The 17,633-nt window shown below is 34.8% G+C and overlaps 1 protein-coding gene across 4 annotated transcripts in view; it reads right to left on the reverse strand.

Moving 5' to 3' along the window:
* ash1 (histone-lysine N-methyltransferase ash1) overlaps positions 1 to 17,633 on the reverse strand; it is a 354,192-nt gene that overhangs the window by 303,831 nt on the left and 32,728 nt on the right. The window contains exons 1-2 of one of the 4 annotated variants that reach the window (XM_089641315.1): positions 12,266 to 12,513; positions 5,429 to 5,911 (exon numbers count right to left, since the gene is read on the reverse strand). The exons of 2 other annotated variants lie outside the window; for them this stretch is intronic. In XM_089641315.1, the coding sequence (XP_089497441.1) occupies positions 5,429 to 5,611 (183 nt within the window). In that variant the 5' untranslated portion in view covers positions 5,612 to 5,911; positions 12,266 to 12,513. Of the gene's footprint in view, positions 1 to 5,428; positions 8,298 to 12,265; positions 12,514 to 17,633 lie in introns of those variants that run through there. One more of the 4 variants, XM_089641321.1, reaches the window with a different exon arrangement.

A 17,633-nucleotide genomic window follows, 5' to 3' on the forward strand; every position in this document is an offset into this window, starting at 1 on the left:
AAAGAATATTATGGAGTTTTCAACAACATATGGCATTCCAAACGGTTAAAGAAATTGTTGTCATTGATTCAATGTTTGGCTGTCGCCGCCTGTGTAACTCGATATTATCGTCCATTGCGTTCGCCCATTCCGCAATGTCTATTGTAAATATTATCATTAATATCTTCACTGTCCATATTAATTTGGTACTAAAAAAATATAGTAAAATTGGCAATACGCAATACAAAAAAGAATGCGTGAACCAAATGACGTTCGGACATTTCGCTGTCATTTTTCACTTTGTTGACACTTTTTATAACGAGCCAGCCCTTTTACTGAGCCAGAGGTTAATCCAGCTGTTCGGTTCCTCTAGCGTGATAGGAGAGTTGTATTGGGAAGAGCGTAATTGTGCATATTTGATTTTTAAACGATCGCATGTCCTGTTTGAATCTAGTATTAGAGGACCAGCCAGCTGATGTTTAATATCAGTCTATGTGTCCAACATATACATAATAGCGTTGCATTCGTCACAGTGGAGTTTATAAATAGCGCTATTTTTTAGTTTGGGTATTTAGGTCCTTTCTTTCTATTCTAGTCATTTAATACTAGTCGCAACATTCAACAAATTTATAGGAAGTGACAGACTTTATTTAATAACGATATAATAACAAAGTCTATTTATCCATTTCTTTGTGGGTCTTTTACACCTGAGAGTATCTTTATTTATACAAGTAAAATAGTACATTTTCAAACATCGACAAGTTATTTATTTTTTTCATTTATTCATTTTTGGGAAAATCAACAGTTTACATTTTTACAGATTGTACATAAGTAAAATAGCCAAAATAAAACCAATTACGGATTTCCTCCTTGTGATTTTACGTAAGACAGCATTAGAAGAAATAATTAAATTTATGAGAAATGTGAAGTTATAATTATATAAAATAAAAGAATTGTATAAAATAATAGAACAAAATAATACAACAAAAATAAAAATAAAGGGGAAAAAAAAACTAAAATTTATATAAAATAAAAGATTATCGATACATTGGTAACCACAAGAATACAAACAATATTGTGCATATAAATCATATCATATCATAACCATAACCATTTTGATTGAGGTTATGATAATCTCTATCTCGTCTGTAAATATGGTACCGTGGATCGAAAAGTTCCTCATTAAAGATTGAATTGTTAAGCCATGTTTCACTGAGACATATAATGTCATAGTTGTTTAATAATACATTTTGAAGAAAAATATGTGTCTTGGTTCTGAGACCTCTTAAGTTTTGATAGTATAATTCTAAAGATTCCATTGTATTAAGTATATAGTGCAGTTAATATAAAGTTGCTGGAAAGTTAGTTGATGGAAATATTGTATGTTTTTAGTTTTTCTAGATCATTATAATTATTTATGCAATGGTGATTTGTGTTTTCATTAAGTCTTACATAAATTTTACAATTTTTGAATTGAATTTGAATTTATTAATTTTGGTAAACTCTCTGACCTTTTTGTAGAGTACTTTGTTTTTATGAGTTAAATGTTCATTTATATAGATCCGTTGTTTTCCATTAAAGTTAATATCCTCTGCTGTTAGGCCCCTTCTTGTCCGGATTGCTGCTATGATTTCGTCTTTCTGTTTCCTGCCCTTTAGTTTTACTATAATATTCCGCGGTCTTCCTTCAATCTTCTCCTTGGGGGTGACTCGGGTGGCGTATTCAATGTCGTCGCTTACTATATTTAATTCTGAATAGATCCTTTTGATAATCTCCGTCAGGTTCTCTTGTTTTTTTTCTGGTATCCCAATGATCTCTATGTTATTAATGCGTGCGTGTTGTTCGTTAGCATCCAATTGTTTTTGTAATTCTTTAAATTCACTTTGTATTACGGCGTTTTGTTCCAGAGTTTTTTCAAGGTTGTTGTTTTTTTTTGTATCAATTTTTTTTTCTAGAGTTAATATTTTATTTTTTAATTCCTCGATTTCTTCTTTATACTCGTTTCTGATGATTTCCAGAAATTGTACCTTAAATTCTTCAAACTTTTTGTCAAGAAGTTGGAGGAGTTGGGTGTCCGTAGTATTTAGTGTTTTTGCAGTTGCTCGTGTAGTCATTTTGGCACGAAATATTAATTAGTATAACTTCACTTCACTATTAAAGCTATTAAAATATAAATATTTAGATTTTAGCTAGAATTTTTTATTTTATTTTGAGATATTTCAAGAGTGAAATAAAAACACGACAGCTGTCATTGAATGTTATTGTTGTAAGTTATTCGTAACCCGGGTATGTAAGACTTTCTTAAAAAAAATAATCAATAGCAAATACTAATTTCAATTAAAGACCCCGCATTCTAATATAATACACTTAGCTTGAAAACTAAACCCCTTACCAATAAATTTGTTTAAATTTTACGCAACAACCATTTATGCACGGTAAACGGTTATTTATCAGTAATATAATTTTAAAAAAGGTTACTATTACTAGGGCCCTAAGTTTTTAACCCTTCGGTGTCTACACTTCTGGCGTATTGACTATTATATTTCTTAGAGATGCTGTCAGAAAGTCGGAGAATGTGTGTATTTCCGCTACTCAATAAAATCCAGAAAGGGGATGTTTCTGAACGTATCCGAAAACTGTCTTGAAAGGTGATGAAATCTGCTATTAAATTATTTTATCAAAAATAAGCATACAGTTTTTCAAACAATAAAATTATGAAAACAAACAAAAGAGTTTTAAAAATGGCTCACTTTACGTTTTTTCGTCAAAACACTGAAGTAAATTTAATGATAACGAAAAAAACATATTTTATTTGACAAAAATATTATCAACCGTGTAAATGTAAACAGTGATAAATGTATTATAGGCACCTCGCTTTTCGTAGTTTTACATTTTTTCTCAAATTGCGGTCGGAACCTTGTTTTCATGGAGGTGTACTATTTAATTATTCTGTAATTATCTTCTATATTTGAATATAGAGCTAAATGATTTTTAACACCGTTTAGTTAATATATGTATTTCTATATGACGGTAAGGGAGACCCAACGATTTCTATGAGACTCTATGAGCTGTTCCGAAAACCGACCAAATTGACTACACGGGATGACGTTACCAGAACCATATTAGCCAATTAGCCTCAGTTAAGCATTTTTAATTATATTCTTTTTGGAGACAATCTTTACACTTTGCCGAGTTAAAAAGGTAATTATAAAAAATACTCTCTATAGAGTCTATAGAACAAAATCTCTAAGCATGCTCAGAAAATTATAATAAACACATCTGGTTATGTTATTTAACACGACATGTTAAATAACATAACCAGAACATCTTTAAATGCTACTTAAGACATTTGTGCTCTGTTTCAAATAAGTCATGCTTTATTAAATATTTTCGCTTACGCCTATATTAATAATATAACAGCATAATATTACATTACATATAAAACTAGAGGCTATATATAATAGGAAAATCCCAGAAATACCATTTTCATATTTCTATGATTTAAAGTACAATAAAGATTTATTGAATTTAAATTCATATTTGACAGAGATATCGTTCATCAAGATGTTGAACAACCAAATAAAGAACTGAAAAGAAGAAATAAAGCCCACGATCTCTTAAAATTCAATGACTTGAATTGCTTTTCAATCCAATCTGACGTTGTCTACGTCAATAAGTCAATACCAAGTTCAACGGTAGGAATAGAGGTCACGTGGTGTGTAACAGATACTCTGCTAATAGCGGTGGTAATATTTACTGTCGGCTAGGTCTTCCGCTAGGTCCACTACGTTATTAGCTGTTAGTTATATATTATATGTATATATTACTGCACAGTTGAGATAATGCGCACCCAGTGCCAGTAGCGGGAAGCTGCGTTCCTGAATACTAACTGCTGATATCGGGGTCAACCTTGATACGGGCAGGGGCGATGAACCTTCGGAAAACTATAAAAACAAATTATGAAGTATAATTCTAAACAAACTTATTGCACAGTGTGGGTGATACTTTCAGTGTCGTCCAGCAGTCAAATAACCCAGCAACTGACCGCAAGAATAAAAATACTTTTAACCCCCTTACTTATAAACATATATACTTATAAGGCCGGAATAGTGAAAAACTTCAATTATTAAACCAGGCTCGGCTTTACCACACCAACTTTGAACTGGCGACGGTTACCTTCTTACTAACAAAACGGGTTTTTATGGTAAGTTCACACTAGGCGATGTACACAAAAATACATTGCTTAATTTTAAATGATGTGTCAATAATCAACTTGAATAAGATTCGAAAGACACAATCACCGCAGAGTATAACACAATAATGTGGTGTCATTTAGGGACGTGCAGTCGCATTCCCCCAGCTAACCATCCCTGCCATAGACTAGGCGGTGGGCTCAAGCCAGTGGAGAATTGGGGCGGCGCGCGGCAGGCAGCGAGTGGGTCAAGGGCGAACGATGGCGAGACTATTATCAATAGAGGCGGCGCGGCGGTAGAGCGGGAGCGGACACCGCTCGCCCGCCGCCTCTGCACTCCTCTCACACTCCAACTGGATGAGGGTGTGGGAAACAAAGTAAAGGACGGGTAGAAATTTGTAAATTGCAAATACCGTAATCCTTTTCTTCTGGGGAAATTATATTTTCTTAATTACCGGTTGTATTACCCAGCATGTGTTTTCATTTCTAGAAAACTGTAAGAAACGAGAAAATCCTACAAGTTGCACCACTGCACGGAAAATTTTCGGCAGTTAACATTTCTGTCCAACAAATGGCTACCATCGTAGCTATTACTGTAGGACGATAGCTAGTAATAAGAACTACAAAGCAGACAATCTATTTGCATGTCTCGTCAAAACGCCCGTCAAACGATGAGATCTGGCATTTGAAATCCGTACAGCTGTTTATTCCTATCTGGAATTTCCAAGTCAATGCAATTATTTTCGGGTAGCAGTATAATATTCAAAACTAGATAATAAAAAACAAACTATGATTAAGGACGGAAATAGAATACACTTACATTATATTATACATGAGCAAACGTCACAAACTAAGGTCAATGCCGAGATTGTGATAATGTATTATAAACATTATTATTATCTTTGGGTTAAAGTTACTAAATCGGTAGGTACATAATTTTATTACTTATCTTAAGTTATGGTTAACTATGAATATAATATACGACCTACTCACAAAACTCTCAGTTTTAAATGACACAGCGTAACATAGACATCTGCTACTCCAAAGTAAAAATAATCCACACTTTCGATTGTTGATTATATCTATGGTCTGTAGCTTGTGACATTTTGTGGCAAGGATACTGCTTCAGCACATTTGCGAATGAAGAAAATATAATGTCTATTAATAACTATTCTCCTTCTAGGGTTTTACGATGTCTTACGTAGTGAAACATTGAATTCTTATAAATTAGTAGTCACAGGGATAATCCCCTTTTACCTCTGAGTCATGGTGCGTGTGATAAGTCTTCACCAGCTGGCTGACGTACTCCCACACCCTGTCCGGGGCCTGCGCGGGCGCCAGGGGGGGCACCGGGGGCTCCTGGGGGGGCGCCGGGAACAGGGGGCCCAGCGGAGACCCCACGGGGGCCCTACCGCCCCCCACTCCGAACTGACGCATCATAACACCACCACAACCACTACACTCATAATTTGGAACACACAAGACTCGGAATCACAATCACTGCAGTGGTTTATTATTTTATTACATGTGGCAGAAAACTATTTATTAAACAGTTTTTTTTCAAAAGAAATCACTTTGAAGCAGGTTTTTCCACTAATATTTTATGTTTTTTAACAACTTTCTTGATTATAGATACATTTTATTTATAAGGTACTCTTTTGTAGATTTAATGTGAAATTAATTGTTAATAATGTTGTTTAGTTATTCATGGTGACAAGGTGTGAATTCTCAGAGCTCTAGCTGATAGTGAACAAAATAACGTACTTATTTACAAAATAATGAGTTGCGTTAATCGAAATTAAATTAAGAAAATAAAGATTTTTAAATGACCCCTGCAGATAACTTTATTTACACTAAGATGCCAACCGGGTTTGAGACAACCATGCCTTCGTCAGGGTGATACAAACTGTGTTTATGCGCCTTATGAAGTGATTGCACCGAAACCGGTTGGCATTTTAGTATAAATAACTTTATATATCTGCACAAGTAGTAATGTTTAATGAACTTATAATGTTATACCATCTAATAATAATCAAAAAATTCCGTTATATTACATTTGGTTAATTGATAACTCAACACAGTGACAATTCAACACACTTTTAAAAAGTGATATAAAGTCATTAGAAACGATGAAAAAATACCTTAAACCTTTTTTTAACCTAACCTACTTAACCCAGTTAAACAGTTTTTGGTTCATCATTTTCCATGACTTTATATAACTTTTTAAAGATGTGATGAATTATCATTGTGATGATTTATCCGGTCACCAGTATATTTAAATATTATTTTCCAGAGCACGTTCTTATTAGTGCCTAAGTGTTTATAGAGTGGTTTGAAAGCTACAAGAAGTCGATGATGACCGAGGAATACATAACGCACCGGAATGAGACACGGACTCCATGTTTTTAACAGTAACTAGTCATGTTAATTACTTTACCAAATTGCGTTTAATCGGCGAAAAATCATATAAATGTAAAACTTGGTTCTGAATATTTTAAGCGCTGTATTACTCGATCGAAGGAATGCGAACCAATGTTTACTATATTCTCCCGAAAACATAGATGTTGTAAAAAACACAGATTAAATAAAATTCTAATTATTTTCTAAAAATACTCGTTAACACGCAATTCTCGATTATTGTTTTAATATTATCATTAATTAGAAGATATTATTTCTTCGATATTCAACGAAGACAATCTAACAAAAAAATAACTATGACAGCATCATCGATCCATTTATCTCGAATCATGTAATATATCCGGAGATGTTCTAATGTTAATCTTCTCTTGGTTCTGGGAAACTCAGCCGTCGATGCAAATAAAATCTAATATTATTACATTGAAATAATAACAAAAAAACCATGCTATATTTTGCCAACTCATTCATTCGTCGTACTAATTTTTTCATAAAAACGAGTACGAGTCGGGTAATATTTTAAAAACATTCCAAGTATGATGATTTGAGATCTACAAAAAACACAATATTGTTTTATTTTAGCTTTGAGATCTAATACATACTGTGCCTAGGTCGGACTTTTCCTTACCTTTATGGGCTTTATGTGTCTGAAAACGATTACATTTTGTACTAAAATGAAGGTACAGGTTTTTCACGTCTGCACGGAGAAAAATGATATAGGCAGAGAGGACGGACCGCCAAACAACTCGGTCTTGGCCCGCACTTCTTGCCTCATGGCCCGACTCAAGTATCTGCACCTGCGTTTGTCTCTATAATATAGGATCACATTAGGATTTTCATAAACACGTGTTCCGACATCGTGACAATACATTGGTATTTTACTAAAAGTTTATCAGGAAACCTAAGAATTCATTCGTTAAGGGCATGTAATCAGGAAGTTTTCTGCGCGTGACCCCAATTGAGGAAGTGATCACTGCTCCCACTTGGAACCAGTCAGTCTATGGCATTTCCAATTGGGGTATGTTGTGAGGGGAAGGAGAACAGCAAGAGGAAGGTGGGGGAGTACCTGCCATTTCAAGCATCGTTTCAATTATGAATGTTGGCCTTACACCAGAGCGATACTGAGTATCTTCCACTCTGGAACGTGCCGCAAGTATACTATACTATATTATTTTAAATGAATAAATTGTGAAATGACACAAAGTAATCAATAAAATTTACTTGCGCACGCCGGGATCTGAACCCGCGACCTTCAGCTTGCTAGTCGAGTGCCTTACCCTCGACACGGAGGCCGTCAAGGTGATCGTTAAAAATTTCACGATGTGGAAATGTGGTGTATAGCAAACCAGTGCAACTACCGTAGGGTGAATACCACTGATATATGGCTATGGCTACTCCGAAATTCTGTATAGAAACAGGATTAATTTAGCACATAATGATTACACGTATTTTAGACTAAAGCGCAACAGTTGTGCTGCACACCAGTTCATTCAGGAATATTATTCAAACTGAACCATAATCGGACATATTTCGTAAATTTCACATTATTAATATAGTGGCTGACATTTACCCGGCGTTGCTGGGGGTTATCCTTATTTTGATGTATCTCATGAGGTTTAGCCTGCGTTAGCAAAGTAGTGCCCGAAAATACATTTTTACGACTTGATTATAAAACATCGATTTTTCAGCATGTACTATATATGTAAACCTTCCGGAAGAAATTCTCTAAATGATAGTGAAAACCCCTTCAAAATCCGTTGTGTAGTTTAGAAGAACTAAGCGCACAAATAGTCGACGCGGATAGCGACTTTATTTTATACTATTTAGAGAAATAATGTTGTGACAGGAAGTCAAAATAACAAATATTACAAAAATTTTAAGAATGAGCTTCATATAACTTAAAAGGAAAATATTATAAGAGATTTCACATCACGTGACATTCTTTACAAGTATTTGTTTGACATTAAAGCTAGACACCATTATGTTTATTTAAAAAATTCTCTTGGAACATTGACATTAGTTAATAACTAATTTAACCAAACAATATAAAGAATATTTGTAATTAAATAAGTCAAAGTCATAGACATATGAATATTAGTAGACCTGCCCTAAGTGATTAAAAGCGTATTATCCCCACTCCCCATACCGGTTCCATTGAGCCGGCTGGGCTCGCATATGGCCTCAAGTGAAATTTGAAAACGTGAAATAACACGGCAAAATGTTGACTTGTGATATGAAAACTTGTAAAAATAGATGTGAAAAAGAGAATAAACCCAATTGTCGTATTACATTCCATAAGTAAGCATTATTTTACTTTATTTTAAGCTTATTCACACCGTATTATATGGATCAGTTTTAGAAACATATACTATCACATCACAATGTAGCGATTCTCAAATGTGCTCATCGTTGTTTACTGGGGTGAGTAAATTATGAGACATTTGTAAAAGTGTCTTAACTAAATACTCTGAAACTAACTACGACTCTGAAAATAGAAGCTGCCTTACTTTGCCGAATTTGGACTTCGCAAATTAGTTCATAACGTGGCGAGTAATTTGCGCTCCCATGTAAAAATGTCTATTCATTCCAAAGCAGATTTTACTTTTAAGAACTAAATGGTGATATTATAATGCGAGATGCCTATTTACTGTCAGATTGATTTATTGACGAATCACAGTCAGCCTTACTCCCTTCGTTCTTCAACAGTTGATTTTACCCCTCGCCATTATCTTCTCGTCTATTAATTCCTATGTCTGTGGTCAAAGTAGTTTTACAAGTGGACATTAGTATAATTGTCTGTCTGATGATATTTAATTAATATTTATGTATTCGGACACATAAAATCAAAAAGGAGCGATATTGAAACACCACGATTCAAAAACACAATTCACGTCGTATATTTATTTAATCGGCGATAAAATTGGCAAAAACGATCAAATTTAATGATTCCCGGAATTCAGAGACTACAATTAAAATACCAGTTAATCAATGCACAAAAAAACATTTGTATAAAATGGGATCCAACAAATTGATTTCTATTATTTAATAATTGATACGGGCGAAGCATATTTAGGAAAAAAAAACACAAATGGCAAGCTTGTCCAATGCTGTTTATAAAAACAACACTTGATTTTAACTTAAATATCTAGCGGAGACAACTATTTAAAGTAGGGGTTTAAGTAAACATGCACAAAATAGGTTTTAGGTTGTTAGTTTGGGTAATCTAAATAATTCATGCGTTATATGGTGTAGTGATTAAGTTGAAACGAAGGGCTATTTATATACTTTTTTCGTATTAAGGCCCCGTAGTAAGGTTTCAAAGATGGTTTGAAAGGGAGATATGCAAATACGAATGTTAGAGGGAGCGCGCTAATATTAAAAAACGATAATAATTAAGCGAAAATGGAGAAAATATTTAATAAAACACGACACGTTTGAAATTGAGCAAAAATCGCTCGTCAAATGCTTTAGTTGCATTTAAAGATCCACTCTTATCATGCTTATAACATATTAAATAAAAGAACAAAACCTGTTTTAAATCATTTTTTAGCTTACTTTGCGATTTTTTTCTATCAAGGGAATTTCATATAATTAACGTTTCGGCGTAACAAATGTATACATATTATCATTAAAAACTTGTTATAAATCGGTAGAAATTGGGTATGTGGGGGCTTTAACGTGCAGCGGTAATCGACAAGTTTATCACACAAATAAGCAGGAAAAAACAAATATTTTAAATTTCAACTGTAAAACAGAAAATCTGTTTGTTTTAACAAAAACTCTCGAACGGTGTATGCATTTTTAAATTGAAGCAACCATTTTCAGCGCGTAACATAATTTTCACCATGAGCTATGGAGCTTCCAAATATCCACTATTTCTTAAATATATTTTTAAGAGTGTTTAGAATCACCGCAGGCCGGGTTGTAACTTGTAACCGCATGACGGAAAAACAGAAAGTAAACTTAAATCAACATTATTTGTAATCAGAAAACATATGATTAGTCAACATGCAAACCCGAGCTCGTTTAAAAAAGACACTTTAATCACTGAACACATTCATTGGTGTTGATGGGTACACAAAATTCAAATATATTTCCAGTTACAATAATTACAGTTACACTTTTAGATTATGAAAAAAAAATGTTTGGAGCACAAATTCGGCGACTCTTATTCAACGTGTCATAAGAAATTAATTTATCGTCTTGGAAATTAATAAAAAAAATCAACTCTATTACGACATAGGCAGATGGAGATATTTTCATAATATTATAGACACAAAAAATGTTGACATGCCAGTGCAATCAATTGACATGGTCATTCTGGAGTAATAAACGGAAAATAAAGCCTCTTAAATCATTACATTAAAAAGATAAGTTTCACGAATGATACGAAGTCACGTGTGAAATTTAGCATATTTAAAAAAAAAACAATGCGTCTGAAGGCTATTTATAAATTCGCTGATAAGGGCAGATAAACATTTCGGTGTCACGAAGGTAATCACTTTCTTCACTATAACGTTTCGAAGGAACACACGAGATTCCGCGATAAGAACTATAACACTCGCAGCGAGGATTATATAAAGCTAAAATATGGCCATGTATTTATGTTGCAGTCTCAATGGCTACATTATCACAAAAATTGATAAGACAGAAAAAAAACATTCACTGTTCCAAATTTGAATATAAATTTGGAGGGAGATTCGTAATGTGTACTACCTAGCGGCGAGGTGCCCGGCGAATAATTAATCTTCCCGCTTAAAAGGCGCTATCAATCTGCGATCGGATTCTTTCGGTAATTCGGCAAGATACAAACACACTCTGTAAAGGTCAACATGCGCCGGACGCGCCGGTGTTGGTGTGCAAATACAAGAGAGTTTAGTGTACACACGCGGGATCTCACACAAACGCGCACTAGCCGAGTCGGATTCCCGCCGTTCGGGGGCAACTTTTCGCGGCGATCGCCAAACAGGTTTCACTTTTTAAAATGACAACCGGCCCCGCTCCGGTGGGTACCTACCCACCCCGCTGCGAGTACTGGACAGGTACCTACTCGCAGCGTCGCCGATGATGTCTCGCGGACGACAAATGCGCGGGAGAGCCGAAAATCGAGCGGCGCAATACGCAACAGCCAAATTTCAAAATAAAAAAGAACGTCGTAAACAACACTCCCCTTGACGAAATCTAAACAAAATTTTATTTGTTTTTGTTTACTAACGTACATCTAGTTTAATTGTTGGTTTGTTTGTTTGTGCGATGTTTTGTTGTTGAAGTTGCGAGTGAGAAGAGCCACACACCGTTTAGTTTAGAGGCTACCCACTAACTAGCCGCACTCCGCACTAGCCACTAATGGCGGTCGCATTTCGCGCCGGTAGCCGGCCGAATACCCCCTACCCACTTATTTTTGTTGTTACCGCATGGCGGGAGGAAAATTAAAAACAATTCAACGGCCGAAAAAATAAATGGTTGCTGACGTATTTATTCATTATGTTTCCTAATTTAAAATTCCCACAAAATGTACGATACAGCCAAAATTAATGTTTTATAACATTTTTCTTCTATTAAATTAAATAATAATAAACACTTAAAACAGATACTTTCAGAAGGTAGGTACATACCACCAAACGGGAAATTTACCCTTTAAGTTATTATTAAATTAATTGAAAAAGATTTTACCCTCACCTTCACGAAAACAATATTTTGGAGGGTTTGAAACATTACTAAAATTAAAAAAAAAAAAACGATATTTCTACCACAATAACAAGACAATTTTCATTTGAACGTCAAAAGAAACGCATAATATAATATTTGCACTTAATTCCAAATGTTAAAATAACCACCATGACATTTGCGCACCGAACAATTATAAAAATAAATCAATTCGAAATTGTTTTGCCGCGCGAATTTTCACGTAGGACCGCGCGCCGCGACCGTAAATACGGCGTTAATAAATCATAGGGGAAAATCCACGTGCTCTGGCCGAATGGATATCCCGAACGTTTCCGGAGGTTGCCGAGCGATTCCGGAGGTTACCGAGCGGGCCCGAAGCGATTTATATTGCGCCGCGGAGAGACGACGATTTTAATATGAAACCAGTTTTATAATACGAAATCTTTAATTTCTTCTCACCGCCTGCCGACTATAGGGAGGTATTGTTTCACGGGAGCGACAGAGAGGCACGCAAAGGGGGAGGGATGCGGGGATAATGCCGGGGTGACCAGGGCGTATATATCAAAAGGACGGGAAAACAATATAACGCCACAAAAATAAATTTAAATTCATAACGAATGATCGTGATTACCTGAATAGAATGGTTAATAATAATTTAATAAATATAGTGTTTTTCATACCTTCCGCTGGATAATATTGTTGAGGGGTCATTATAATTTTCATTACAAAAATATGAAGGTGTTTAAGAGAAACGTATCATTACAGACAAATCGTCAAACTTTTAAGTGGTAGATACAAAAGGGAATTTCTGTACCACTAAAATAGAATAAAAACTAGTCCAAAGTCCAAAGTTCATACTGTGGTCACGAAATTAGGAGTGCAAGAAATATTGGTTTAGACCTTTTGAGGTGAATAGTTTATTTTCTCCAAGATTTGTGGCCTAACCGAATTTTTTTCTTAAAAAACTTCTGTGGCTAGACTCGTTTTCAATATATGGTTTTAATATGGCCTTGGTTCTGGGAGCTGAGGTGGTTTGGTAAAAATAATAATATCTTCAAAAAAATACTCGTTTTCAAAATATGGCTTTTAACATTCCGGGAGCAGGGGTGGAGGGCAAACACAAAAAAATATTTTTTGAAAAAATGAGTGAAGGAAGGTGCGTTCAGTAACGTCCTAGCGAGAGATTTCGAAGCGAAAAACTGCTTGGAATGACTTTAATCTATGTTTCGTAATCAGATATCAATAGACAGGTAGGTACTATGATATTTCTACACCTGCCAATTCCCTTCTGTTCCCCAATTCCAATTTTAGGGGTGGGAATTATTTTTTTAGTTTAATTAGTTCCGATTTCATAAGTTGAGCGGTTGCCCCGCGATTATGCGCCAGGTGGGCCCGGGACGGACGGGAGTCGTGCTCCCGGCGAGGGAGAGAACGAGACGGAGGTCATCACTTCGTAGGGGAACGGCAGCGAGTGCGAGGGATGGGGAGAGGGTGACGGGCACAGACATACGGAATAAGTAGATTGTCGAGCAGTTTTACTGTTGTCCTTGAGTCCAAATAATTAAGATTTTTTATGGAGAACTTAAAAAAAACTGTAGATTTGTATAAATATCAAAATCACAGGTCACAGACACTGCTCTAGTATAAATCGATAGATATCCCTCGCGTGTAGCAAGCTTAAGGGTGATATTGAAAGTAGGTGTATGTTCTCTGGGGTTTTAAGTTCCAGTGGCGGCTCGTGACTTTTGGGTGTACTAGAGTGCTAACATAAAAAATGGCGTTATTGATGTTGTAACCGAAAAGTTTTTTTTTCGATGATTCGGTTTTTGTACGAAGATTTTCAGGAAATCGGTGCAGAAATCAGCCAAACTGAAATATTCTGAAAATCTTCAACAAAAAAGAATTTTTGAAAAAAAAATCGTTTTGGACTAAACAACATCATAAATGTCGAATTTTTCAAACTTAGCACTCTAGCACAGTTAAAAATCACGAGCCACCACTGGTTTTAACCCGCAACTTCCTAGGACCCAGATTCGAAGCTCGTCGCAGTACGTACGCATATCGATGCACCTACCTACCATTTCAGTCAAGATGGTGCAAAATTTAATACATATAATGCAGCTTTTATTACATACAACCATGCAGCCTTCATAATAGATATACCAATTTTGCAATTTTAAACACATGTATGTACCTAAGCTAATCTTTGTGATCCAGGTGGTTCTAAGACTATTATACGCGTTGAGAGTCAGAGGCGTGCACAGAGAAAATTAAAATGCACGAATGTTAGAAAAGTTACAGATGAGAGACATCGTGACTAAATTCAGCCGCCATCTTTGTGATCACCACTCTACGTGTTCGGTAAGTCTGTGGCACCAGGTAGAAGCCAGTGGGAGTGGTAATTATTGGGTATCTGCGTACCATCCCGAGAGAAGTATTGCCGATACAGGAATCCGAGGAGAAATTATACAAATAAAATTGCGATAAAACCAGTTCAATGCGCAACATTTATTCTACGCTGGGACTGAAAAATTACGATTTAAAAAATAGTGCTGGAAGAATTTTTATGGCAATCTAAGTATTCTCGCGTTTCTTATATTTAGACTTGAAAAACAGTTTTTTCTCAAACGTCAATTTTCATGTGAATCATTTAGCATTTGTGCACAGGAGACAAAACAAGTGGTTAGGTCCCAAATAAATGGCATTTTATTATTTCAGTTCAAATTATGTAATGTCGCGAAAAGGTTTATTGTTATGACCAAAATAAGCAGCATTTTATTTACAAATGTTATGTTGAGAACAGGTTTATTGTTATGAATGAAATAAGGATCTTTTCATTTTCAAATGTCATGTTGCAAAAAGGTTTATTTGTCAGGACCGACATGTAGAGTTTTAACTGAGGAGTTCAATAAAATGTTCAATCGTTCAAAATTGAGGACAACCTCCGACCTGCGCAATAAATAAACTTCATTCTGAAATAATCTGAAGCATTTGCGGTCTTTCAATAACAAAGCACATTTTCGTCACCCACTCCCACCAAACTCTCTTACTTTCGGTGTGACACCAAGGGCTATCTACCACCATAACCACCGGTGGGTGGCAGTGGCTGGTTATTAAATTATGCGGGTAGGGAAACACGGGTTTCTTTCTTACGAAAAAGTTCATTTATATGTTTTGTTGTTTTTTTAAATTTATGTGTGATGTTTATTTAAAAAAAATTAGATCAGAAAACAATACATTTGGAACCGAGCTAAAAACAATGATTTTTTTTTGCGGAATTCGGACGCGATGAAGTAATTTCAACATCAACTCGACCAACGAAATAAGTATGTGGGCCAATGTTGTGGTAAATTTAAAGATCATTTTAGAAAATTCCAGCACCATTGATGAGATTGATTTTTCTTAGTGGCCCAATTATAAAAAAAATAATGACAACTGTTTTTAAATTGGATTGAACAACATTAAAGATTGAACAATGTGCAGTAGAAAGGATCGGCTTGAGCGTGACTGTTTGACTGTTGGCTGTTGGCGAGGCGCGCGGGCAACCTTCCAACTATTTTGATGGAATTGATTCAAATCGGTCATTGAATTCTAAGATTAGGGCGCCTACGATCTATGCATTGTACCTACTATTAATGAGCAAAGGAAATTACGTAAATTTTCTGGAATCAGATGTTCTAGAATCCAGAAGTTGCAATGAGATTATTTGAACAGGTTCCAATTAAATACTAATAATAGCTAGAAAGATAGTAAAAAATTAAGACATATCACATAGAAATTAACAAAAAATAAAATATTGCTATTTTAGCAAGTAAATTGTCATATTTAGAAAATAAAGTATCAGGTATGTAATATCATAATATGATGGTCTAACCGCAGTGTTATTTTACTTTGAACATAATGTATCAGGTAATATCATAATATGATGGTCTAACCGCAGTGTTCTGATAATATACCCATCTCAGTAGAGTACTTCCAATTCGGTTTTGTTTTTTGATAAAAACACTTTTCTTAGAAACAAAAACAATATGGCTTAAAAGATATTAATTTGCCGTCACTTCAGGGGTGAATTTGGATGTAAATCATACACGCATTTATTAATAGAGGAAAGTAGGGTATAAGAAAGTCACAATCAACGTACGGAGCACATAAATCCCCATCGCTTGATCAATAATCACCTCAATTTATATTAGTCATCGCTCTCAATCAATACTTTTATAATTAGTCATATTTACATTGAACATGCACATCCTGTTGACAAACTGCCTAGTTGTAGTTAAACGGGATAATAATATAACCCTTCAGTACTTTCATCACTTTTGTTCAGTTTACAATATTTTCTGTGTATTTCAAATGCGCTATATACAACTTATTTTCCGTAAAAACAAATACTGTTTTAGAAACTAGATTAGAACATTATCTTTCCGGTGTACGTATTTAAAATAAACATAACGTTTTCTAAATAAATAAAAAAATAATATTAAACGTGAAAAATGTTGTCAAAAACGCCAACCACATTTTAACTTAATTTTTATATTCTCCTGACGAAGGAAGGGATCTTCCGAAACCGGTAGAGTGAAAATAAAACTATCGTGGTCAAAAACAAATTTATGTGTTTTTATTATAAATTATGATGAGCCACAAAGTGAATGCTTTTTACAATAACGTAATTATTAATTCTCTTTCTAACGTTAGAAAAATTACGTATTTGCGCGTGATAGAAAAAAGATAAAAATACTTTTATAAAATATGGGCGCCCGGTGATATATGACCCTAAAACGCTGGAGAGGAGAACAATAAAAAAAATTGCAGTGTTAAAATACGCGAATTTGAGATTTTTTTGCTTGTGTGGCAAATGCGGATATAAACAATGCCTGTGAGAGAAAAATAAAGAGTGTAAGAATTAGATTATTTATAGCACACACTTTCCTCATGACACCGAAGCAATCTGCCAAGATTTTTTAACAAGATGTGATGTAATCATAAAACAGTTTCAGTGAGGTTTGAATGTGTATGGCGATGAAAATATGAATAGACCATTAATCGCACTAGGATGTGTACAGAAATCACTTGGGACGTCGACCATAATATGCATACGCACGGACTGACGTCAATGCATGGAAACAATCGTAACTACATCTACATACTGCACACATCATGTTACAAAGTTCTGCTTTTGGAGAATTTCTAGTCGGTCTATTTCATTTTACAGTACTCGACTTCGATTATGATTCCCTGATATAAATCAGTTAGTTAGAGGCAGTGGCGGTTTGTGACTTGGGTGTACCAGATTGCTAATATAACAAAGAATTGCATTATTGATGTTGTCACATTTTTTTTTCAAAGATCGAACTTTCTAATTTTTTTCTTGAAATAAACA

Source organism: Hesperophylax consimilis, chromosome 2, assembly GCF_061612785.1.
Source record: "Hesperophylax consimilis isolate HC1 chromosome 2, BYU_Hcon_1.0, whole genome shotgun sequence".
NCBI lineage: Eukaryota > Metazoa > Arthropoda > Insecta > Trichoptera > Limnephilidae > Hesperophylax > Hesperophylax consimilis.